This window comes from Stenella coeruleoalba, assembly GCF_951394435.1.
Source record: "Stenella coeruleoalba genome assembly, chromosome: 13".
NCBI lineage: Eukaryota > Metazoa > Chordata > Mammalia > Artiodactyla > Delphinidae > Stenella > Stenella coeruleoalba.
Genome location: NC_137159.1, coordinates 14,985,570 through 15,010,160, shown reverse-complemented (window position 1 = coordinate 15,010,160; position 24,591 = coordinate 14,985,570). Strand labels below are relative to the sequence as shown.

Here is a 24,591-nt window from a genome sequence, read left to right as displayed (position 1 = left end):
GTGCGCATGCGCGGAGGAGGCGCGGAGGAGGCCCGGAGGGGCTGAGGCACCCCAATCGCGAAAGCTCTGGGAACTCGGGGGCTCAGCTGGCGAGACCCGGGGGTCCAAGGAGAAGGAATGTGGGGCGGAAATGGTCGCTCTGGGGCGAGACAAGGCTGAGAGTTGCAGAACAGAGAGAGACTCCTTACTGGCAGACCGGAGACATCGGTTTTGGTCTCGCTGGATGACCTGAGGCAAGTTGCTTTCTTGTTTTCCCCACCGAGAAAGTTGCTGTCCGGAGTCCCCACCCTCTCTGGCTGGGTGTCTCGATGGACTGAGATCTCTGTTAACATACGCGTATCCCAGCCGGCGAGCACCGGGATTTGTGACCCCAAATTGGCCAGTAGTTTTGGCTGCGGCGCCCCCCTGGGATGGTGATGCCTGCGGCGGAGGCCTGGTCGGGGCTGGAAGGGCCGGGGAGGCCCCAGCGACAAGGCCGATGAAGGAAGTGGCACACCTGTGTGCGCATTTTTATTTAAGGTGTGGACCCAATTTCTAGATTAAATACCTATTCAGAGAGTTTAAGCTCCAGCCAGCTTAAACTTAAAATCATTGCCCTTAATGTAGCTCATTGCCTAAAGTGGGTGCACCATAAAAATAACAAGGACCTACTGTATAGCACAGGGAACTATATTCAATATCTTGTAATAACCTATAATGGAAAGCTATTCGAAAAAGAATATCTGCATTCAGGTATATATTATATATATAATTGAATCACTGTGCTGTACATCTGAAACTAACATGACATTGAAAATCAACTCTACTTCAATTAAAAAAATTTTTTTTTAATTAAAAAAGTAAAGTGGGTGGGCTTCGCTGGTGGTGCAATGGTTGAGAGTCCGCCTGTCGATGCAGGGGACACGGGTTCGTGCCCCAGGCCGGGAAGATCCCACATTCTGTGGAGCGGCTGGGCCCGTGAGCCATGGCCGCTGAGCCTGCCCGTCCGGAGCCTGTGCTCCACAACGGGAGAGGCCACAACAGTGAGAGGGCCGCGTACAGCAAAAAAAGAAGAAAAAAAAAAGTAAAGTGGGTGCACCATAAATACTGAATTTGGAAAGGATCCATCTTTATAGGATGGCCATTTCTTCAGGCCATGAGGAACTTGCCTAATATTGGTAGGAGTGACTTTGTGATTTCCAGTACTTGCTTGTTTGACAGTTTCTGCTCTTTTCTTTCTCTCTTACAGATAGTAACTGTCCTATTGAAGCCCCCAGCAGGGCGGCAGCCAGAACTGAGGCGCCAGCAGGCATGTAAAGTTGGTCATGCATCTCTGCTGCTTGATACATTTCGAGCCCAGTAACAGAAGAGCCTTCCTGAGATTGCCGTCACCATACTTGCCTGTCACCTTCGCAAGGTTGGCCAGTGTGTGAGTGTTTGGTCATATGCTGTCATGGAGGTCAAGGAGGAGGGAAAGGAAAGGGAGGCAGATGCTGAGACCCCAGAGAGAGCTAGTTCCTGAGGAGCACTGCCCTCCCCCTCAGTTACAGTGAGCCAAATGTCTAGCCCTAGAGTCGGGAGGTGTTCCCGCTCTTGGTGTTAGGAATCAGTCAGTGCGTCCTGCCCCCTGACAAAGAGTCCATCTTGTTACTGGCAGCCAGTTTGTAGGGAACCCAGATCATATTCTCTGGAGGGCTGACCTCAGGGCAGTGCCACCCTCCATCCTTAGTCAGCCAAGTCTGGGGAAATCCCTGGTGGTCCAGTGGTTAGGACTTCACGCTTTCACTGCCAAGGGCCTGGGTTCAACCCCTGGTCAGGGAACTAAGATCCTGCAAGCCGTGCAGCGTGCCAAAAAAAAAAAGTCAACCAAGTTTGTGAGGTACGACTGCCAGTCATCTGCATACTTATCCACATTCTTGTTGTGACAGACATCCATGGTGTCCACTTCCCCCATGATGAGGTGTGGGCCTGTCCAGCCCTCTTCCTAGGGTGGACTCATGGGAGGAAGGGCTTAGAGCTAGCCACACTGGCTAGGCAGCTGCCACATGTACAATGTTGGTGCTAACTGAGGAAGGGTAGGCACAGTGTTGCATTTTGAGTTTCTACCGTCGTAGGAACCGAATCTGGTATTAGGCCCAACCTGCGTCTGAGACCTAAGCAAAGCCTGAGCACTTAAGCTAAGACCATGCACCGACGTGTCACTCTAAATCAGCCTCACCCCTTTGAGATGCTGCCCCAGATCTCAGTAACTTCATCGTCAGAAACAGATCCCCACCACTTACACTGGTGCTGCCTCCTGGGTACTGATGGTCCAGCTCTCGGACTCCTGCAGGGACCCCTTCTTTCCATCCAGTGACATGGATAGTAAGAGGCAGGCATTTGGCTAAAGAAGCCTGTTTATTCAGAATATGTTTACAGCTGCTTGAAGATTTTTAAAGTCAGTTCTTTTTTTGTTTGTTTGTTTTTGTTTTTGCGGTACGCGGGCCTCTCACTGTTGTGGCCTCTCCCGCTGCGGAGCACAGGCTCCGGACGCGCAGGCTCAGCGGCCATGGCTCACGGGCCCAGCCGCTCCACGGCACGTGGGATCTTCCCGGACCGGGGCACGAACCCGTGTCCCCTGCATCGACAGGCGGACTCTCAACCACTGCGCCACCAGGGAAGCCCTCAAGTCAGTTCTTAACAGAGGCATAATTGAATGAAGAAACCAGTTTTATTCTTTAATTTTTTTTTTTTTTTTTCAGGGCTGATGCTCCGGAAACCTCAGGGACTCACAGAAACCTGCACCCCGGTGATGGCACACAGGGACTGTTTTCTTGTTCTTAGTCTAAGTGGTTGCCAAGAAGGAAGGCAGAGGTAGAACAGTCGGATCTAGGGCTCTCCCCAGAGCTTCTAATCTCAGACCTTATTACACTCCTTTCTGAGCCCAAGGACAGAGTTCACTTGAACAAATGATTTTGAGTCATGAATGAAAACTCTTGCTCTTTCCATGATGAGAAAGAATTAAGAGGGGGACAGGTAAGCAAGCACTTCTGTTTGGGAAAGAAGGCGTTGGTTTGGGTTACGTTGTTAATAGTAATAAGACAGAGCGTACCTCAAGAGGACGTGGACCTTCAGAAATGTGTAGGAAGAATCCTCACTCTAGTTCTCTTTGTTCTACTAGAAGAAGCTTCTAGTCACTTCTGGGTCCATTGCCTTTCCTGACAGCTTATTTTCTAAGTGGGCTATGGGATTTGGGTCTGGATTTGCTTGGGTGGGAAGAGAATTTCAGGCAGAATCCCCCAAGAAATGTGTATTTCATCAATTTGGGTTGCTTACCTTACTGGCCCTTTCTGTCTCCAGTGCGTGTTTTGGCCTAATTATTGTCAGGACCCCTGAATCAATGTGCTATGTCTTTTTTTTTTTCTTTTCGGCTGCACTGGATCTTAGTTGCAGCCTGCAGGATCTAGTTCCCTGACCAGGGATCGAAGCCAGGCCCCCTGCATTGGGAGCACAGAGTCTTACCCACCAGACCACCAGGGAAGTCCCCCAATGTGCTATGTCTTCGTGTGAGCCTGGTGGCTTACCCTGCATTCCTTACCTTTTTCACTACCTTGCCCAGAAATAGTCTTAAATGGAGCCTGTGGGATTCAGTGGCCAGAATGGGGACAAAGCCTGTGCTTTGGGAGTCCAGGGAGGTTTTTGTCACTGTTCTAAGATAGATGAACTGTTCTTCCAGAGAACATCCATCTTGGGACACTAGAGAGGACTGAATCGGAGAGGGAAAGGAAGGATGCGATGAGTCCTGAGCACACAGACTTCTCCAGGGAGCTGTTCAGCATGATGAATTACCAGATATTTTTGAGAATGTATCTCGAGCCTAGTGCTGTGCAAATGGTCTAAGAAATATAAAACCAGTATACGAGAAGGTCCCTGCACTCAAAGCGGCAGTCTGACTGGGGAGATGGGTCTTTTGCAGAGGTCCTTGTGCCGCATACAGAGGGGCTATAGGACTTAGAGACGTGAGGGACCATTGTAGCCCCAGTTGGTAAGGTCGGCTTCCCCGAGGAGGTGGAACTGATCTTGAAGGGACCAGAAAACACTGAGAAGGTGGAGGTGGGGGCGGATTCTGGAGGAAAATCACATGACCCAGGGGTTGAAGGTGAGAGGAACTGCAGCACATATGTTCATTGGATCAAATTGGGAGACAATAGTGCTTAGGCATCGTGAGGCCAGTTATGGAGGAGTTAGCTCAGCTGTGGTGTGTTTAGTGTCCATTCTTGTGTCCCAGGCAAAAAGAAATCAAAAAAGTCAAAGCTGTGTTTAAGGAGTGTTAGTTGGCAAAAATATGTGGAAGGGATTAGAGTAACAGGACAATCTGAGATTCTCGGTCCTTGACATAAGCAATGATTCCTTTAATTATTATTTTTTCTTTTATTTATTTTAGAGAAAATAATTCTGCAGATGGTTCAAAATCCAAAAGTACAGAGGATGTACATATAGTGAAAAAACTACCTTCCACCCCTGTCCCCCAGCTACCCAATTTTCCTGATGGAGGCAAAGTTACTACTTCCTTGGATATAATTCTGGAAATAGTCTCTGTAAAGACACGCAAATATATTTATGTGTTTTTTAGAAATTCAAATGGCAAAATAGTGTATATACTCTGCCCTTTGTGTTTCACTTAATATATCATGAAGATTGTTGCAAATTGTCCATAAAGTACTTTCTTACTCTTTTTTATGGCTGTATAGGATCTCATTGAGTGGATATGCTTTAATTTGTTTAAAATTAGTCCATTAGTGACAACTAGATTTATCATGGCGATCATTTTGAAATGTATAGAAATATCAAATCACTGTGTTGTGCACCAGGAACTAACAATGTGTTGTAGGTCAATTATACTTCAAAAACAAACAAATAGGGACTTCTCTGGTGGCACAGTGGTTAAGAATCCGCCTGCCAATGCAGGGGACACGGGTTCAATCCCTGGCCCGGGAAGATCCTACATGCTGCGGAGCAACTAAGCCCGTGCACCACAACTACTGAGCCTGTGCTCTAGAGCCAGCGAGCCACAACTACTGAAGCCTGCGTGCCTAGAGACCGTGCTCTGCAACGAGGAGCCACCACAGTGAGAAGCCCGCACACTGCAACGAAGGGCAGCCCTCGCTCGCCACAACTAGAGAAACACCATGCGCAGCAACAAAGACCAACGCAGCCAAAAATAAAAAAATCAAAAACAAACAAAGGAACTCATAGAAAAAGAAATCAGATTTGTGGCTACTAGAGGTGGGGGTGGAATTGGATGAAGGTGGTCAGAAGGTACAAACTTCCAGTTATAAGAAAATAAGTACTAGGAATGTAATGTACAACATGATAAAGATAACACCGCTGTATATTATAAATGAAAGTTATTAAGAGTAAATCCTAAGAGTTCTCATCGCAAGGAAAAAAAGTGTTTTTTCTATTTGTTGATGTATCTATAGGAGATGATGGATGTTCACTAAACCTATTGTAGTCATCATTTCATGATGTATATAAGTCAGATCGTTATGCTGTACACCTTAAACTCATACAGTGCTGTATGTCAGTTATATCTCAGTAAAACTGGGGGGAAAATATAAAGTATAATAAAATAAAATTAAAAGTCCATTAGTGGACAGTCAAGGGTTTTTCTAGCTTTTTGTTTTTATAAACAGTACTACCATGAATGACACTGTCAGCATGTCATTTGTACAAGGATGACTATATGTGTTAGATAAATTCCTAGAATGAAATTGCAGGCCCCAAATGTGCACAGCATATGTGATTTCGTCAGATATTGTCAAGCCAGAGAGGTGGTACCAATTCACTCTCCAGTGTCTTATAACTCTTGGTCGTCTAGCCAGCACAGTGTTAACACACTTCTTGATCTTGGATAATAGGATAAGTGAAAAACATTATCTCAGAGTAGTTTTATTTGACATTTCTCTTGTTATGAGTAAGGTTGAGCATTTCTTCACGTTTAAGAACTATTCGTGCTTCCTTTTATGTAAATCATATCCATGCCAGTTTTTCTACTGGGTTGTTTCTTTTCCTTACTGATTTGTAGGATCTTTTTTTTTTTTTTTTAACATATTAGGAAAATTAGCCCTGTATTGGTGATATGAGTTGCAAAAAGTTGGTCAGATGGTTTTTTAAGCTCCAGTAGGGGGAAGGTTTGGCTGAGCAGAAAGGCCAAAAGTGAGGAAAGTGCTACACTCAACTTTACTTACTCAGAGCCTTGAGACCTTGAACGGAGCAAGGAAATCTGTATAATGTTATATTAACATTGGGCTTCCCTGGTGGTGCAGTGGTTAAGAATCCGCCTGCCAATGCAGGGGACACGGGTTCGATCCCTGGTCCTGGAAGACCCCACATGCCGCGGAGCAACTAAGCCCATGCGCCACAACTACTGAGCCTGCACTGTAGAGCCGCGAGCCACAACTACTGAGCCCACGTGCCACAACTGCTGAAACCTGCACACCTACAGCCCGTGCTCCGCAACAAGAGAAGCCACCGCAACGAGAAGCCCGCACACCACAACGAAGAGTAGACCCCACTCGCCACGAGTAGAGAAAGCCCGCACACAGCAGTGAAGACCCAACACAGCCAAAAATAAATAAATTAAATATATTTAAAAAAATTTTTTTTAAAGATTATATTAACATTAAGCTTTTCGTGGTTTTTCTTAAGACTGATTAAACAGGAGTTTTCCCTTACAGTATTCCTTGTAGTTGACTTCTCAGGAGTTCATCCATTTTGTGTGTGTGTGTTATTGGAAAAAGGTGTGACGTTTAAGCTGTCATCTTTGAGGGACTACTACGTGCCCAGGAGACTGACTTTGGTTTGTCTTGCAGGTTGAAGGTGTGTCTGCTGGGTACCCTCCACCATGTGACAAGGACAACAGTGCTCTTCTGGCTTTCAGGGGAATTCCTGTACGTATCACCACACCTCAGTGCTTCCTGTCGGCAGAAGCTTGTGTTACTTGCTGCTATATGGTGCCAGGCACCGGGACACAGGAGGGCACAGACCCTGCCCTCCAGTAGCTCACACTTTGGATGGGGGTGTGGGGAGGGCACAGGCATGCAAGACAACCTCTATCTGATAAGATACTTGTTATAATGAGGCAGAACATAGAGTGCAGCGGGAATACCGCAAGCACACCTCTGTCTCAGTTGAGTTGAGTGGATTTTTGTCTGTTTGCTCTCCAAGGAGAGCATATATTCATACCTGTCCTCACGTCACTCAACTGCTCCGTCATAGTTGGCATTTTCCGGGTGCTTCTCTTTAAGATTGGTTTTAACCAACCCATGTGGGAAGACTAGATTCTTCTGGCCTCCAGTTTCGAGGACACTCAGTACAGCGGTTGGGACTTGTTTGTGTGGGTGGGGGGACGTGGACTCTGCCCTCGCACTAAGGGTCAGCTGCCCCTACAGATCTCAGAGTTGAAGAACCACGGCATCCTCCGGGCCCTGACGGCAGAAGCGAATAATGGCTGGGAGCCGGCTGGTAAGTCCCCCTCGGAGCCTGGGTGGGACTCAAGGCGGAGCTCCCTGTGGGTCTGCTTTTCCTCATTTGAATTTCTCTCACTACTTTTCCTGTAGAATTTTATATATATATATATATATATATATATATATATATATATATATGTACATTTATTTATTTATTTTTGGCTGCGTTGGGTCATCATTGCTGCGCGTGGGCTTTCTCTAGTAGCAGTGAGCGGGGTCCACTCTTCGTTGCGGTACGCGGGCTTCTCATTGCAGTGGCTTCTCTTGTTGCAGAGCACGGGCTCTAGGCGCGCGGGCTTCAGTAGTGGCATGCGGGCTCAGTAGTTGTGGCTCGCGGGCTCTAGAGTGCAGCCTCAGTAGTTGTGGCACACAGGCTCAGCTGCTCCGCGGCATGTGGGATCTTTCCGGACCAGGACTCGAACTCGTGTCCCCTGCATTGGCGGGCAGATTCTTAACCACTGTGCCACCAGGGACGCCCCTCCTGTAGCACTTCATAGAGTTATCATCCTTCAAGGGAAGTTAGAGACCTGAGTTCTAATTTGGCCCCACAAGCCCTGCTGGTAGCTTACTGTGCGCCTTTGGGCAAATCATATAATCTCTGTGTCTACAGTGGAAATATTAGTACCTCCTTTGTCCTCAAAGGGATGTTGTGATAATGAAATGAGACAGAGTGGGTGAAAAGCCTTTGAAAAGTTATCCTGTTTTATCTGCTTGACATGGCTCTTCCCATACTATATTTAAAGCTCATTCCACTTGCTAATTTATTACACAGAAAAGCACACTCACCAATTCAGAAGAACCAGTTCTGGAGCCAGATATCTCTGGCTTAAGTCCTGCCTCTTTCACCCATCAGCCCTATGACCTTGAGCAAGTAACTTAATCTTTCTGACTCTCACTTTCCTCATCTATAAAACAGGGATTATATCAGAACCTGTATGATAGGAGTTGTGTAAGGATTAAATGAGGTAGTGTAAAGAGCTTAGCACACAGAATGTAAATCATAGTGAACGCTCATTGGTGTGCATTGTTGTCTTTAAATTCTGTAAACTGAAAATGTAATCTCTAAGAATATGGGGTCTGTTAAAAATATTCCAATGTAGAAAAACTATATGGAGGTCTGTAAAGTATCTTTTAATTGAATTTTGTCTTTACCATGTGGTGACAAACCTAACATTTATTAGAGATGTTGCCTTAAATGCTAAAGTATTTTCTATTTCAGTGCAACTGGCATTTATGTGCCAGATATTCCTTTTTTTTTTTGTGGTGCACGGGCCTCTCACTGTTGTGGCCTCTCCCATTGCGGAGCGCAGGCTCAGCAGTCACGGCTCACGGGCCCAGCCGCTCTGCGGCATGTGGGATCTTCCCGGACCGGGGCACGAACCCGTGTCCCCTGCATCGGCAGGCGGACTCTCAACCACTGCACCACCAGGGAAGCCCCAGATATTCTTAATCATACTAAATAACTACAATTTTTCCCCCAGATTGCTCTCAGCAAATTTAAACTAATAGGCCGACTAGATCAGCTGTGCCGTTTACTATGCGAATAAGTAGAAGAGGGCCTAAATAAAGGAGGCAGTTGACAAAAGGAAAAACGATAAAGAGCCGTACTAACGGGACCTGGGTTTGTTGTCCTGGAGATTCGTGCTGTGGCTCCTCGTTCTTCTGTCAGTTTAGGGGAAAAATAGTATTTATGTCAGGATCATCTTCAGAGGTGGGAGTCCTAAAGGAACCAGGAAAGGAGAGAGATGCTCTTACACAGGTTGGATGTTTGTCTCCAGTTTGGGCACCAGATTGCGTTGCTGCTTGAGACCTCGGACTTTCTCTTGACTACCTTGCTGTCACAGTAAGCTCCCACACCCTTGCCTGTGAGGTTTGTGCTCCTGGCTCACAACCTTTGATCAACCCGTTTGCAGGTGAAGGTGTGGGGGGTGAAAGATGGATCGAGTTGCTCATAATGATCTGAAGTCATGAAGTCAGTGAAGCTGGATGTGGATGAGGGGTGAAGGGTGGGGAGCTTCTCAGCGTCGTGATGAGATCCATGGCTGCTGCTCCGCTCTTCTTGTTTAGCCACTTTGTCCCTCTTTTTCATCTCCCAAGGGTTCAGCATGCTGGAAGTAAGTTTTGTTTTCTTCACTGTCCCAGGTTGAGTGTTCTGTATTCTGTTGAAGTTACCTAGTTTGGAAGCCCTGGTGTAGTCTGCTACCCCGGGCTGGGGCTGGCAAGATTGAATGTCCTAGAAGTCCAGGATTCAGGACCCCGGACCCATCTCATCTGCTCCCACCGTCCACATCCCTGCTAGACCCGAGCCCACAACTGCGTCAGTGATACTAGCTGATGTTTATTGAGCGAGTGGCCTTTGGGCCACGCACTCCCCTAGAATCTGAAGAGTTACGTCCTCCTCACAATAGTTGGAAGAGTGATTACCAATGGTTAAGTGACCTGCCTGAAGAAGCGCAGCTCGTGAGGGACAGAGATGGAAAGTTGACAAGCAGTTTGGCTCTGCGCTGTGCTTTGCCAGCTGAGCCCTCCGGCTCCCCAGCAGCCTCCTTGTCCTCGTTATCCTTTAGTGTTTTGATTTTGGGGTACCTTTTTCTTTAATTTGCAAGTATACTTACAAAACAGTTCACTGTCACGTGAACGTCCTCAGCCCGGATTGCGAGGCAGAGGGGAGCTGTCCTAACCTGCTTTCACCACCCAAGCTAGAAGGCTCACGAGTTTGGGTATCAAACAGAGGTCTCTCCATCCTGCCCACTGTCGGCCAGTGTCCTCCGTAGCAAATGGGAAAAGCCAGTGATGGGCCATGCTGCCAGCAGTTTGGCCCAGAGAGTGGCAGCTGTGGTGTGGAGAAGAGGGCTGTGTGGTGGTTATAGAGCGCCTGTCCTGCTGCTTTTTTCTTCTGTTTCCCTCGCTTTTGTTGTGCTTTCATTCATTCATCACACATTCATTGTGGGGACTTCCCTGGCAGTCTAGTGATTAGGACTCTGCACTTCCACTGCAGGGGGCACGGGTTTGATCCCTGGTTGGGGAGCTAAGATCCTGCATGCTGCGAGGTACAGCCAGAAACAAAACAAACAAACAAACAACAACAAAAACATTCATTGTGCACCTGTCATGTGTCAGGCGCTCAGAACCCTACCTTCCTGTGGCGCCCAGTGCAGTGGGCAAGACAGTTTGCAACATGGTGGTAAGCATGGGGTGTCGGGGTCTCTCATGGAGCAGCTCCTAACGCAGATTACAGAGGCTAAAGAAGGCGCCAGGTGAGGGTGATGCCGGAATTGGCTGAAGGATGAGATGAAACTGCGCTAGAAGGGGCTGGAACTGAAGGTGGGAGAGCGGGGTGTGCAGAGGCACCCAAGGGGGCTGTTGAGAGACTTCAGGTACTTCTGGATGCCCCAGGACAGAGCCAGAGAGGTAAGGAGTCTCCCGATTGTGAAGAGTTGGGGTTTCATCTTGAGAATTATGGAGACGCCCTGGAGGGTTCTGAGCAGCAGGCTGCCGTCAGATCTGCCTTTTTGAAAGCTCACTCTGGCATGTCAGAGGGTAGCAACAAGGCCCAAGGCAGGCAGGGAAGGCCAGGGGCTACGACAGCAATCCGGACACACCTCGATCTCAGACGGTCTCCTTTTCTCACTATTGCAGTTATGAATACAGAGGTGCTCCGAGCCCAAGAAGAATGGGAAGCTGTGGACAGTATCCAGCCAGAGACAGGTAACTGCCTCCTCACAGCCCGCTGCTGCTAAGCACACGAGCCACCCGTGCGGCTAATGTTCTGTGCCTCTGGGATTAGGATACAGAATTCCTGGGTCTTCTCATTTCCAATACGTGACATAGGATAAAATCTCTTTTCCCAATTCAGAGGTGATGCCATCGACCTCTGGAGGGAATGGGGATGAATGCCTTGGGGAGAGGGCTGCCAGCCGTGAGAGAAGACAGGGAGGACCTTCATCAGGGTCAACGTCTGCAGGGTGATGAGGTCAGGCAGAGGATGGAGGCAGGCAGCCAGGACCCCTGTGTCAGGTCGAGCAGGCTGTTCACTATACAAGCAAGTCCCTGGAACTGGGGGCTGAAGCCATCTGCTGGAAACCTCTGTCTCTCGTGCCTTTCAGGAGGTTTGGATGGAGCTGCGGGAGGGGAGAACTGGGACCCAAATCTAGCCTGAACCCCACTTGAGCTCCTGAAGAGATGTTAGAGTGGACTGTATCAGCCATCACCTGTATTGCGGACTGATGAGTCAGTACCCTGTGGCGAAGGCTGGATAGGGGATCATTCGTATCCAGGGCGTGAGAAGGGGCAAAGTAGAAGATAGGAAAGGCCCCTAAACAAACCTGTAGCATGCTCCTGCGTGGGTACCTCCTCCAGGCAGTGACTTGCCCCCGCTCACAGATGAGTGGACATTAGGGGCCCCTGCAGATCTATCTCCACTCACTTCAGCCTCTGCACAGCCGGGTCCGAAAGGGAGTCAGCCCAGCAGATAACGCCACCCCCTTGACAGAGGAGGCTCGGTTGTAACTGTAGGTGTCTGACGTTTACAGCTGAAAGTCAGCGCTGGGCTTAGAGGTGGCAACCGGCGGCCCTCAGTAAATGTCTGCTGATAGAATGACTACTGTTACAAGTGCCAGAGTGTCTTCCCTTTTGCCACAGGGAGCCGGGCCAGCTCAGACCAGCCTGGGCAGCTAATCTCTTTCATTGAGGCCCTCCAGCATTTCCAGACCGTGGACCTCTCTTCCTTCAAGGTATGACAGTAGGGAGGTTTGGGGGTCTCAAGCAAAGCACTTTCTTCCCAGGAGCCAGGTTTCTTCCCCACCAGGATAGGGCACTGGGCAAGCAAGATGGAACTTTCCAGGCGAGGGCTCTGTCTCGACTAAGAAATCTCGGGGCGCAGGATCACAAGTGGCCAAGGACCCACATGTCATGTGGGCCCCGGCGGCCTTTCAGGGACTGTGCCCCCAGAACTCTAGTGGCCCTGTCTTATAGGGGCCCGTGGAGCTGCTCCCTGCTTTCTCCTCCTAGGGATGGGGAGGTCTGCAATCAGATGCTAGGGAGTTCCTTGGGGAAGCAGGGCAGCCTGTCCAGAGAGCTGAGTAATTCACTGCCACCGCAGGAAAATCTTCCATCCCCTAGAGGAACAAGAAGTTATTTGGGAATTTAAAAAATATGTGGGGTTGGAAAAAGAAAGAATATGAAGGAGAGTAAAAGCTGACAAGCCTTCTGGGGAATCTTGGTGACCAGTAGTAAGTTTAGAGAACTGTGATCTCAGATCTTCAACCTAAAGCCTGGCTCAAGGAGCGAGGCTAAAAAGATAGGAATCAGATTGACTTGTAGGACCCAGAGATCCAGAGGCTGCCGAAATCAGAGTATCCTAAGCCCTGCGGCAATGGCTGTGAACAAGGAGAGGTCGGCAGGAGCTGGCTTAGGCACTGCTGCTGTGGTGTGGACAGAAGGCGCCAGCTCCCCGCAGGGATATCCTGCTCCAAAAAAGTGCCCACTGACTGTCTTTTTGTTTGTTGGTTTGGCCGTGCCACATGGCATGCGGGATCTTAGTTCCCCGACCAGGGATTGAACGAGCGCCCCTTGCATTGCAAGCGTGCAATCCTAACCACTGGACTGCCAGAGAAGTCCCCCCCCTCCACTGACTGTCTTATCTTGGAAGCTGAGAGAGCTGTTAGACTTTATATTTATGTCCTTTACAGAGAGAGACAGAGACAGACATACAAAGGGTAGAAGCAGCCCTGCTGGGAAACTTGGCCTGGCATCTGTGAGATGCCAGCCCCCATAGCCAGCCACCTCTAGCTTCCTTGGTAGTCAGTGACATAGCTATTTCTGGAAAAGCCCAGAGGACCAAATGTAGACAACCGGATGATAATGCCTGTGCTTGGGGACATCTCTCTCTACTTACAAAGAGCCTACGAGCTGGAAGAGCCTGTCTCCAGAGATTCGCAGATGCTTCACAGCTTCTGCCCCATTTCCCTGGCCCAGAGGCCAGCCAGTTAGTGGGAGAACCACTCCTTTCTGCAAGACCGGTCCTGTACTGAGCCTGATGGTAAGTTCATTAAAGCAAATGATCACAGCACTCTGCCTATTGCCTGCACCTTCCTCCCCAGAAAAGAATCCAGCCAACGATCCGAAGGACCGGGCTTGCTGCCCTCCGGCACTGCCTCTTCGGGCCTCCCAAGCTCCACCAGGGCCTCCGTGAAGAAAGGGACTTGGTCCTGACCATCGCTCAGTGTGAGTGCACGGGGGCTGCCCCAAGGCAGGCGCCGCGTGAGTGGTCAGGCAGAGAGCACAGTTTGCCTACCTGGTTGCTGAGACTAAGCCAGGGCTCCTGCATTTACCATGCTGGGGGGAGAGCAGAGTGTCTGGAGCACCGGCCAGCTCTGTCTGGGCTGTACCGTTCTCTGGGAAGCACTCAGTCCTCCTGTGAGGGCCAATCCAACAGAGCATGGGTGTGTTTTGGGGCAGGTGGCCTGGATAGCCAAGACCCAATGCATGGCCGAGTCCTCCAGACCATCTATAAGAAGCTGACCGGCTCCAAGTTTGACTGTGCCCTCCACGGAGACCACTGGGAAGATCTGGGCTTTCAGGGTAAGAGAGAGGAATGGTTCGTCTTCTCCCTGACTCCTTATTCCAGGACTAGCGTGAGAACCCAGGCAGTCCTCTTTCTGTCATGTCAGCACCATGAGACAGGATATCTGGGGCAGAGCATTTCAGGAAGAGGGTACAGCAGATGCAAAGGCCCTGAGGTGAAATGTGTGTACCTCTTTCTGAGAAATAGCAAGGAGTGTGGCTGAAGTGGACAAGGAGAATAGTTCGCTCGGGGCCTTGCAGGCCAGTGTAAAATATTTACTCTAAGTGAGATAGCAAGCATGGGAGTGATAGGATTTAGAATCCAGTGTTTTCTTTTTATTCTTTTCTTTTACTGTCGATGACAATTTTTTTTTATATTATTTCATTTTTTTGAGTGAAACAAAATGATTTCACCTGTTTTGGGACTGTACTATTTTTTCAAAATCCTATCAAATTACATTTGTATAGAATAGGAAAATATCTTAATTTAAAAAGGAAACTTTATATACTCATAATTAATTGGTGCTCTGTTGGTACTGACAATGTGTTTAAGTCCCTTTACCTTCCTTCATCTATAATATAATTGTCCTAAATATTCCCTCTGTGTACATTGAAAATGACATCAGTGTTATGATTTTTGTTTCAACCATTAATTAAAATAACTCAAGAGGAGAAGCAAGGTCTGTTGTATTTACCCATATATTTACTCTCTCCATTGTTCTTTCTTCTGATATTCTAAGATTCCTTCTTTTATCACTTCCTTTCTGTTTCAGGAACTTCCTTTAGCCATTTTCTAAAGTAGGTCTGCTGGCAATAGATTCTTTAGCTTTCCTTCATCTGAGAATGTCTTGATTTCCCCTTCACTCCTGAAGGATAATTTCTCTGAATGTAGAATTCCAGGTTGACAGGTCTTTTCTTTCAGCGCTTGAAAATAAATGTGCTACTTCCTTTTGGCCTCCATGGTTTCTGATGAGAAATCTGCTGTCACTTGAATTATTCCTCCTTGTTAGATAAGAAGTTGTTTCTCTCTCTGCTTTCAAGATCTCTTTTGTTTATTTTTTTTCTTTTGTTTGCAGGAGTTTGACTCTGATATGTCTTAGTGGGGATTTCTTTGGGCTTATCTTATTAAGGGTTTGCTCAGCTTCTTGAATCTGTAGGTTTATGTCTTTGGCAAATTTGGTAAAATTTCAGCCGTTATTACTTTTGAGTACTTTTTTCAGCCCTGCTCTTTCTCCTCCCTTGTACAACTCTGATGACACAGATGCTAGATCTTCTGTTACTGTTCCACAGGTCCCAGAGGCTCTGTTCATTTTAGGGGGATCTCTGTATAGCTCAGAGGTCTTCAAGGCTCTGTTTATTTTGTTTTGTTTTTTCTCTCTATTGATCAGATTGGGCAGTTTATATTGTTCCATCTTCAAGTTCACTGGTTCTTTCCTCTTTGGTCTCTATTCTGCTGTTGAGCCCATCCAGTGAGTTTTTAATTTTAGGTATTATATTTTTCTGAAGTTTCTGTTTGGTTCTTTACATCTGATATTTCTTTCCTGAGACTTTCTGTTTTTTCATTTTTTTCAGATGTTTGTAATTGCTTATCAAAGGCATTTTTATGATAGCTGCTATAGTAGTTTCCCATTGTTGCTGCAGAAAATTACCACAAATTTAGTGGCTTCAATCAACACAGATTTTTTATCTTCTAGTTCTGTAGTTCAGAAGTCTGGCACAATCTCACTGGGGCAAGATCAAGGTGGCAGCAGGGCTGCATTCCTTTTTGGAGGCTCTGGGAGGAAATCTATTTCTGTGCCTTTTCCACCTTCTAGAGTCCACCCACGTGCCTCCTCCTTCAGAGCCAGGAACGCAGCATCTCTCTGAGCTGATTCTGTCCTCACGTCTCTCTTTCTGACTCTGTGCTTCTACCTCCCTCTCTCACTTTTAAGGATTCTTCTGACTACATTGGGCCCAGCCAGATAATCCAGGATAATCTCCCTGTCCTGATTAGCAACCTCCGGTCTAACTGCAACCTTGATTCCCCCTTGCTGTGCAACAGAACGTACTTGTAGGTTCTGGGGATTAGGACGTGGCTATCTCTGGAGGTGCCAGTTATTCTGCCTAGGACAGCTGCTATAAATTCCTTCCTTATCAGGTAATTCCAACATGTGTGTGATCTCAGTGTTGCTATCTGTTGATTGTCTTTTCTCATTCAAATTGAGGTTTTCCTAGTTCTTGGTGTAATGAGTGATTTTTTATTGTGTCCTAGATATTGTGGGTATTATGTAATGACAGTGTTGATCATCTTTAAATCTTCTATTTTAGCAGGCCTCCTCTGACACTGGGCGGTGGGGGAAGGGTGATGTCACCTCATTACTGCCAGGTGGGGATAGAAATCCAGGTATCCCACCTGACCTCCACTAATACCACTGGCTGGGTGGGGCAGGGGTGCCTCATTGCTGTTCCCATGTAGCCTCCACTGATGTCACAAAGGGTGTGGTGGGCTCCTTAGCACTAGAGAAGGATAAAAGTCCCAGCTCCCCGCTTCTTTGACTGCCTTGGCAGAGCTGGGGGGCACCTCGTTACAGTCAGGCAGGGGAAGTCTAGGCTGTCCACTTGGGCAGTGATCAAGGTAACCAAGTCATTGAATCTCACAGAGCAGGGATTTCATTAAGCACCCTGAATTTCCTCTTGGTTTTTGTTTTAGGAACAAATCCAGCCACAGACTTGAGAGGAGCAGGCTTCCTTGCCCTCCTGCATCTCCTGTACCTGGTGATGGACTCAAAGACCTTGCTGATGGCCCAGGAGATCTTCCGCCTGTCTCGTCACCATATCCAGGTGGGGCTTTGGTGGGAAGCCAGCAGAGAGGGCTGTAGGGGCTAGGACCTGGGCACAGGGCTCTCCTGAGTAACCGTGACAGCTTCGCAGGTAGATCTCCAATTGCTGAGGGCCCTCAGGACAGCTGAGGCAAACTGGGCATGGGCATCGCTGTCACCCTGACCTGGCTGGAATCTGAGCTCCAGCACTCATTAGTGTGTGTCTCAAGCAAGTGCCTCAACTCTTCAGGGCCTTGGTTTCCTCATCCATAAAGAGGAAATCTTGGAAACGTCAGCTGGATAGTTGGGAAAATTAAATGAGGTAATGTACAAAAGCGCTGGACACAACTGTGGTACCAGCGTCTCAGCTCACTGCCCTCCCAGTATTGGCAGGTTCTCCTGACCCTGGAGGAGGGGTGTCAGCCTTTATTTGCCCAGGGAAGAAGGTTTGCCTCGAAGTGTCAGGTAACACATGGACTTGCTGGAAGGCCAGAAGTGGCTCCCGTAGCCCTCAGGTTCTGTCCAGGCCTGCTCTCCAGGGTTGGTTTGATGGTTTTCCCCTGTAGTAAAAGGTGGTGGTCCCCCCATTTAGAAAACATACTTGACCTGTTTCCTGCCACTCATCTATCCCAGATTCATGGGGCCTGGAATTCCTTCATGTACTAAACAGGTATTTATTTAGGATTCCCTGTGCTAGTTATTGTTCTTGGTGTTTGGGAAACATCAGTGAGCAAAACAGACAAAGATCCTTCTAGCAGAGAGGACAAGACAGTAAGCCTAATACATAAATAAATTATAGAGTATGTTAAAGGTGGTAAGTGCTACGTAGGCAAGGTTAGGAGAATGTGGGAGGATTACAGTTTTATGGGGTATTAGGGTAGCTCTCACGAGAGGGTGAGACTTAAACCAAGCCTTGAAGGAGGTGAGGATGTTAGCCAAGCTTGTATTTGGAGGAAGAGCATTCCGCACAGAGCGGGCAGCTAGAGCAAACGTCCCAAAGGAGGTGTATGTCTGGCATGTGCAGGAATGGCAGGGAGGCCAGCTGGAGCGGAAGGGGCAGGGAGGGCAGTAGGAAGGAGGTGATGGGGTAACGGGGAGCAGACGGTGTCGGGCCCGGTAGGCTATGATGAGGATGTTTGCTTTTACTCTGAGTCAAATGAGGGTTTTGAACAGCCTGGAGTGACACGATGCAACTTACATTCTTAAGTGGATCCTACCAGCCGTTGGATTGAGAGTAGTCTCTGGTGAGGGCTTTTGTAATCAAGTTAGAGATGATGGTGATCTGGACCAGGGTATTTTCAGAGGAGGCGTTGTGAAGTGATCCGATTCTGGATGTAGAATCTTGAGCGTATGGGCTGTAGAGAATAGAGCCAGCATATTTTTCGAATGGATTGGGTACAGGTGTAAGAAAAAGAGGCATCAATGGTGATTTTTAGCCTGAGCAGCTGGAAAGACAGAGTGGCCACCAACTGAAATGGAAAAGAAAGAGCAAGGGTGGGGGTGGTTCCATCTGCCATATAAATTTTAGACTGAGGTTATGCGTTTGTTTGTTTCATAAATTTACTTATTTATTTATTTATTTTTGGCTGCGTTAGGTCTTCGTTGCTGCACGCAGGCTTTCGCTAGTAGCAGCGAGTGAGGGCTACTCTTCCTTGTGGTGCGCGGGCTTCACACTGCAGTGGCTTCATTTGTTGCGGAACACGGGCTCTAGGCGCACAGGCTTCAGTAGTTGTGACACGTAGGCTCAGCAGTTGTGGCGCACGGGCTCTAGAGCACAGGCTCAGTAGCTGTGGTGCATGGGCTTAGTTGCTCCGCAGCATGTGGGATCTTCCTGGACCAGGGCTTGAACCCGTGTCCCCTGCATTGGCAGGCAGATTCTTAACCACTGTGCCACCAGGGAAGCAAGCCCCAGGTTATGCGTTTTTGACAACTACGGAAGTGATGTACCTCATGTCAGGAGCACCCATGTCAACATGTCTTATTACTGGTGAAGTTAACCTTGGGCACATGGTTAAGGGGATATCAGCCAGGTTTCTACGCTGTAAAGTTACTATTTTTCCCTTTGTAATTAATCACTGTCTTGGAGGAAGATACTTTGAAGCTATGCAAATATCCTGTTTTTCCTCAAACTTGGTTCTAATAGTGATTTTCTTTCCCTCATTCCTCCTACATTTATTAATTTTTAAATTTATTAATTGGAATTCTTCTGTAAGAAAGAATTGTCTTTGCTATTTATTGATTCAGGTACTTTTTATATCCACATGGACTCAGATTTTTATTTTATTCTATGGGATATAACCCAACACTTTTATTATTTATTTTGTTGCTAAAATTGTTCCCATGTCGACCTTTTTTTTTTTTTACATCTTTATTGGAGTATAATTGCTTTACAATGGTGTGTTAGTTTCTGCTTTATAACAAAGTGAATCAGTTATACATATACATATGTTCCCATATCTCTTCCCTCTTGCGTCTCCCTCCCTCTCACCCTCCCTATCCCGCCCCTCTAGGTCCCATGTCGACCATTTTAAGAGCTCTTTCAAAAAAAAAAAAGCTCTTTTCAGGTGGTACCTGTGCCCTTTCACCATGCCCTGTCCTTTTTTGAGCACTTTTCTACTTTCTGGACCCTAAAGATGCTCTAGGCTCTTATATTTTCCCTGAATGATTCCCAGCCCTGAGATCAACCACTTCTCCAAAGAGCTCTTGTTCTTTAGTTGGAGAATGCTATTTGGAAACCAAGATCTGAGTGCTGGGTGTTCTCACTGGTAGTAGGATCTCACTGCTTCTAGGCCCTCTCAGTGTCCAGAGCTTGGAAAATATGTATGTGTCACTGATTCCCTCCTGACTCTGAAAGGAGTGGTCTCCAGTGGTGAGCAGACCTGCCCAGGCCCCAGCAGCACTTCACAGAGAACAGGAAGGGGGGTGTGATGCTGCCTGAGGGAGAGGAGCTGAGAATGAGTGGCTGAAGGTCAGACCTGCAGCCTTTTCTTCAGATCATTTTGTCTTCAAGCTGGAGTCAGGCCGGCCTGCACTGTAAAAACAGACTGTTCCAGTAACTGTGTTGTTGGTCATATTAGTTAAGTCTCAGAACCTCAGCTTCTTCCTTTGTAACATGAGAAAATAATCCCAACTCCGTAGACTTATTCTGAGTTGGAGAAAAACCGTGTAAAGTGCTAAGCACATTAGTCATTCAAGGAGTGTTAGTTATCAAAGTAACTTTTGATTTCTGTGAGCAAAAATACATTTTATATACATCTTATAGATAATACACGCATACGTAAATATATGTGGTGTTTTCAAAATCATATCTGCCCTTGCGCCTGCACACACAGACACAACACATACATCCACACATATACACACAGCCGTTGTAAGGTAAGATAGATCCATTTTGAATCTAAAACTTCTTGACTACAAAACAAATAGTCACACAGTTCCTGCCACCTGGGCAGAAATGCCACCTGGGCATTTCGTTCACTGCATATCTCTGTTATCTTTTGAGGAAAAGTACCCATTAAACCTGACGGTTTCACGTACGCCCATCTCTTCCAGGAGACACTGGAGGAGGCAAGAGGGGACCTCGTGAGGATCTGGTCTTGAGGTATATCAGGACCCATGAGTTGAGACTGTGGGCGTATTCTGTGCTCTTCACGATGCGGGGAGGTAATGTCTGGGTCAGGTTTGAGAACCGGACCAGTTAGCCTGTGAAACAGTGCAGTCTCTTGTAGCGATGCTGCTTTGTTATAGGAGGCCCAGAGGTTGAGGCATATCTTAGCAGTCACTGGGCCAGCCCCTTGTTGTAGAGACAGTGAAGACCCAGAGAGGGGAAATGGCTTGCCCAAGGTCCCCCAGCTAATGAGTATTTCCTAGAAATCATCTCTGACCTCAGTGCCTCCCTTCTTGTGGTTTTTGAAGGCTCTCTTGTAAGATCTTCCTGCAGAAATATGGAAGCCAGGGTAGAGGGTTAGTGCCAATTCAGCATCCCTCATTCGTTTTCAAGGACAGGCTTGACTGAGGTGAGGGGGTAGGTCATTGGATATCTGAGGGAGGAATGTCCCAGGCAGAGGGAAGAGCAAGATGAGAGAGGAAGCCCTGGGTACTTGATCTGGGTCCAGACCAGCCTGGCCACTTTGACCAATCTGTTTCTCATCCCTTCACCTGCTGGCCTCTGTGGAATTTATTGTGGATTTATACTTACTCCACAACATGCATGTCAGACAATAAGAAGGAATAGCAGCTTAAAATAATAAAATAAGAGGGCTGGTGTAGGTGTCAGGAAGCTAGATCCTAGTTCCATCTGCAGTATCATTACTTAGCTATGATTTGAGGCAAGTCACCTAGCCTCTCTGGGCCTCCCTTTGCTGTTTTATGAAATAAGAGATTTGGCCTAAAAGATTCTAAGGTCCCTTCCGGCTTTATGATTCCTTGAACTCTTAAGTAACTCCAAAGTTTAAAGGAAAACTTCACCTCAAGCCCTTATGGATCTTGAAAATACAGTTTTCCAGGAGGCACGTAGAAGACCAGAGTAACAGTTGGGGGACTCAGACCTGCCAGAAGCCAGTCCTGTCCCTTTTCTAAGGAGAGAGCTGAGGTCTCAGGTACCTGTGGTACATCCTACTAAAGGGGAATTGGCCAGAAAGTACAGATGCTGGGGGAACCCAGGACTCCATGGAAGTGCATGGCCCACGCTGTCCTGAGGAGGAGGAGTGCTACAGTTCAGATGCCGAGACGCAGGCCGCATCTGGCTGATTGCTGGCAGGAAGGGAAGCCCCTCACAACAGTAGTTACAAACAGACAACAATTTGTATAGCTTTCCTTGCAATTTCCGTCTGTTATTTCATCCCATCAACATGACAAGCCTGCGTAAAGGTAGGGCAGAGATGATCCTTGTAAATCTTCATTTCCTGGCGAAGGAACATGAAGATACTACAGACCAATATCGCTGATGAATATAGATGAAAAGATCCTCAACAAAACACTAGCAAACAGAATCCAACAACACACTAGAAGGATCATACACCATGATCAAGTGGGATTTACCCCAGGGATGCAAGGATTCTTCAATATATGTAAATCAATCAGTGTGATACACCATATTAACAAATTGAAGGAGAAAAACCATATGATCATCTCAGTAGATGCAGAAAAAGCTTTTGACAAAATTCAACACCCATTTATGATAAAAGCTCTCCAGAAAGTGGGCATAGAGGGGACCTACCTCAACATAATAAAGGGCATATACAACAAACCCACAGCAAACATCATTCTCAATGGTGAAAACCTGAAAGCATTTCCTCTAAGATCAGGAACAAGACAAGGATGTCCACTCTCACCACTATTATTCAAAATAGTTTTGGAAGTCCTAGCCACGGCAATCAGAGAAGAAAAAGAAAGGAAAGGAATACAAATTGGAAAAGAAGAAGTAAAACTGTCACTGTTTGCAGATGACATGATACTATACATAGAGAATCCTAAAGATGCCCCAGAAAACTACTAGAGCTAATCAATGAATTTGGTAAAGTTGCAGGATGCAAAATTAATGCACAGAAATCTCTTGCATTCCTATACACTAATGATGAGAAATCTGAAAGAGAAATTAAGGAAACACTCCCATTTACCATTGCAACAAAAAGAATAAAATACCTAGGAATAAACCTACCTAGGGAGACAAAAAGACCTGTATGCAGAAAACTATAAGACACTGATGAAAGAAATTAAAGATGATACAAACAGATGGAGAGATATACCATGTTCTTGGATTGGAAGAATCACTATTGTGAAAATGACTATGCTACCCAAAGCAATGTACAGATTCAGTGCAATCCCTATCAAGTTACCAATGGCATTTTTTACAGAACTAGAACAAAAAAATCTTAAAATTTGTATGGAGACACAAAAGACCCCGAATAGCCAAAGCAGTCTTGAGGGAGAAAAACAGAGCTGGAGGAATCAGACTCCCTGACTTCAGACTATACTACAAAGCTACAATAATCAAGACAATATGGAATGGGCACAAAAACAGAAATATAGATCAGTGGAACAGGATAGAAAGCCCAGAGATAAACGCACGCACGTATGGTCAAGTAATCTATGACAAAGGAGGCAAGGATATACAATGGAGAATAGACAGTCTCTTCAATAAGTGGTGCTGGGAAAACTGGACAGCTACATGTAAAAGAATGAAATTAGAACACACCCTAACACCATACACAAAAAGAAACTCAAAATGGATTAGAGACCTAAATGTAAGACTGGACACTATAAAACTCTTAGAGGAAAACATAGGAAGAACACTCTCTGACATAAATCACAGCAAGATCTTTTTCGATCCACCTCCTAGAGTAATGGAAATAAAAACAAAAGTAAACAAATGGGACCTAATGAAACTTAACAGCTTTTGCCAAGCAAAGGAAACTACAAACAAAATGAAAAGACAACCTTCAGAATGGGAGAAAATATTTGCAAACGAATCAATGAACAAAGGATTAATCTCCAAAATATATAAACAGCTCATGCAGCTCAATATTAAAAAAAAAACCCAATCAAAAAATGGGCAGAAGACCTAAATAGCCATGTCTCCAAAGAAGACATACAGATGGCCAAGAGGCACACGAAGAGCTGCTCAGCATCACCAGTTATTAGAGAAATGCAAATCAAAACTACACTAAGGTATCACCTCACACCAGTTAGAATGGGCATCATGAGAAAATCTACAAACAACGAATGCTGGAGAGGGTGTGGAGAAAAAGGAACCCTCTTGCCCTGTTGGTGGGAATGTAAATTGATACAGCCACTGTGGAGAACAGTATGGAGGTTCCTTAAAAAACTAAAAATAGAATTACCGTATGACCCAGCAATCTCACTCCTGGGCATATACAAAACTGGGCAGCTACTAAGTGGTGAAGCTGGGGCGAGGACCCCCATCACCTGACAGCTCGCCCAGCCGTGGGCTCCTTACAGCCAGCAGCCCGCCTCAGAGTCACCTGGGGGGATGAAGGAAAGGAGATATTTCTATCTGAATTCCAGTTTTCACTGCTTTTTAGTAAGTAGGCTTTTATAAAAATATTCCTGAGAATGAATGAACACTAAGTTCGGATCCTCTGTTAATTATGTTGCTACCATGTTCTTGTTTCCATATTTATTTTTAGACTGAAAGGAAGCAAGGGAAGGGATGATATTATACAAATATTATAATTAAATAGGCAATACCCCAAGGTAGAGATGCATTGCTGCTGACCTCAGCTACCCACTGAGGCGCAGATAATAATTATGAACGTTTGTTAGCACCTCCTCAGGCCAGTGCCGCACTTAGCATTTTGCACATGTGATCTAAATTACTCCTTAGAGCAGCTCTGTGAGGTAGGTTGTGGGATAATAGAAAATGTAGACTGTGGATAATAAAAGCTACCCTGGTGGCGCAGTGGTTGAGAGTCCGCCTGCCGATACAGGGGACATGGGTTTGTGCCCCGGTCCGGGAAGATCCCACATGCCGCGGAGCGGCTGGGCCCGTGAGCCATGGCCGCTGAGCCTGCGCGTCCGGAGCCTGTGCTCCGCAGCGGGAGAGGCCACAACAGCGAGAGGCCCGCGCACCGCAAAAAAAAGAATAAAAAATAAAAAAATAAAATAAAAGCTACCCTGGAGAGTTTTTGTAAGGATTAGCGAATTGACTCCACTGAGCATGGCCCTTGTGTGGGGGTCCCCAGGACCACTGGGAGGACTCCCAGGATTTGGTGTATAGT

At 46.7% G+C, this 24,591-nt stretch overlaps 1 protein-coding gene across 2 annotated transcripts in view; it reads left to right on the top strand.

The window, feature by feature from the left end:
- Window positions 1-25: 25 nt before the first annotated feature.
- The window catches only part of ELMOD3 (ELMO domain containing 3), a 28,572-nt gene continuing 4,006 nt past the window's right edge, over window positions 26-24,591 (top strand). Inside the window, exons 1-10 of one of the 2 annotated variants that reach the window (XM_079941247.1) lie at window positions 26-233; window positions 1,229-1,396; window positions 2,721-2,994; window positions 6,834-6,911; window positions 7,413-7,485; window positions 11,130-11,198; window positions 12,132-12,223; window positions 13,592-13,715; window positions 13,950-14,072; window positions 16,744-16,874. In XM_079941247.1, coding sequence (XP_079797373.1) covers window positions 2,941-2,994; window positions 6,834-6,911; window positions 7,413-7,485; window positions 11,130-11,198; window positions 12,132-12,223; window positions 13,592-13,715; window positions 13,950-14,072; window positions 16,744-16,874 — 744 coding nt within the window. In that variant the 5' untranslated portion in view covers window positions 26-233; window positions 1,229-1,396; window positions 2,721-2,940. Of the gene's footprint in view, window positions 234-1,228; window positions 1,409-2,720; window positions 2,995-6,833; window positions 6,912-7,412; window positions 7,486-11,129; window positions 11,199-12,131; window positions 12,224-13,591; window positions 13,716-13,949; window positions 14,073-16,743; window positions 16,875-24,591 lie in introns of both variants that reach the window. The other variant, XM_079941248.1, reaches the window with a different exon arrangement.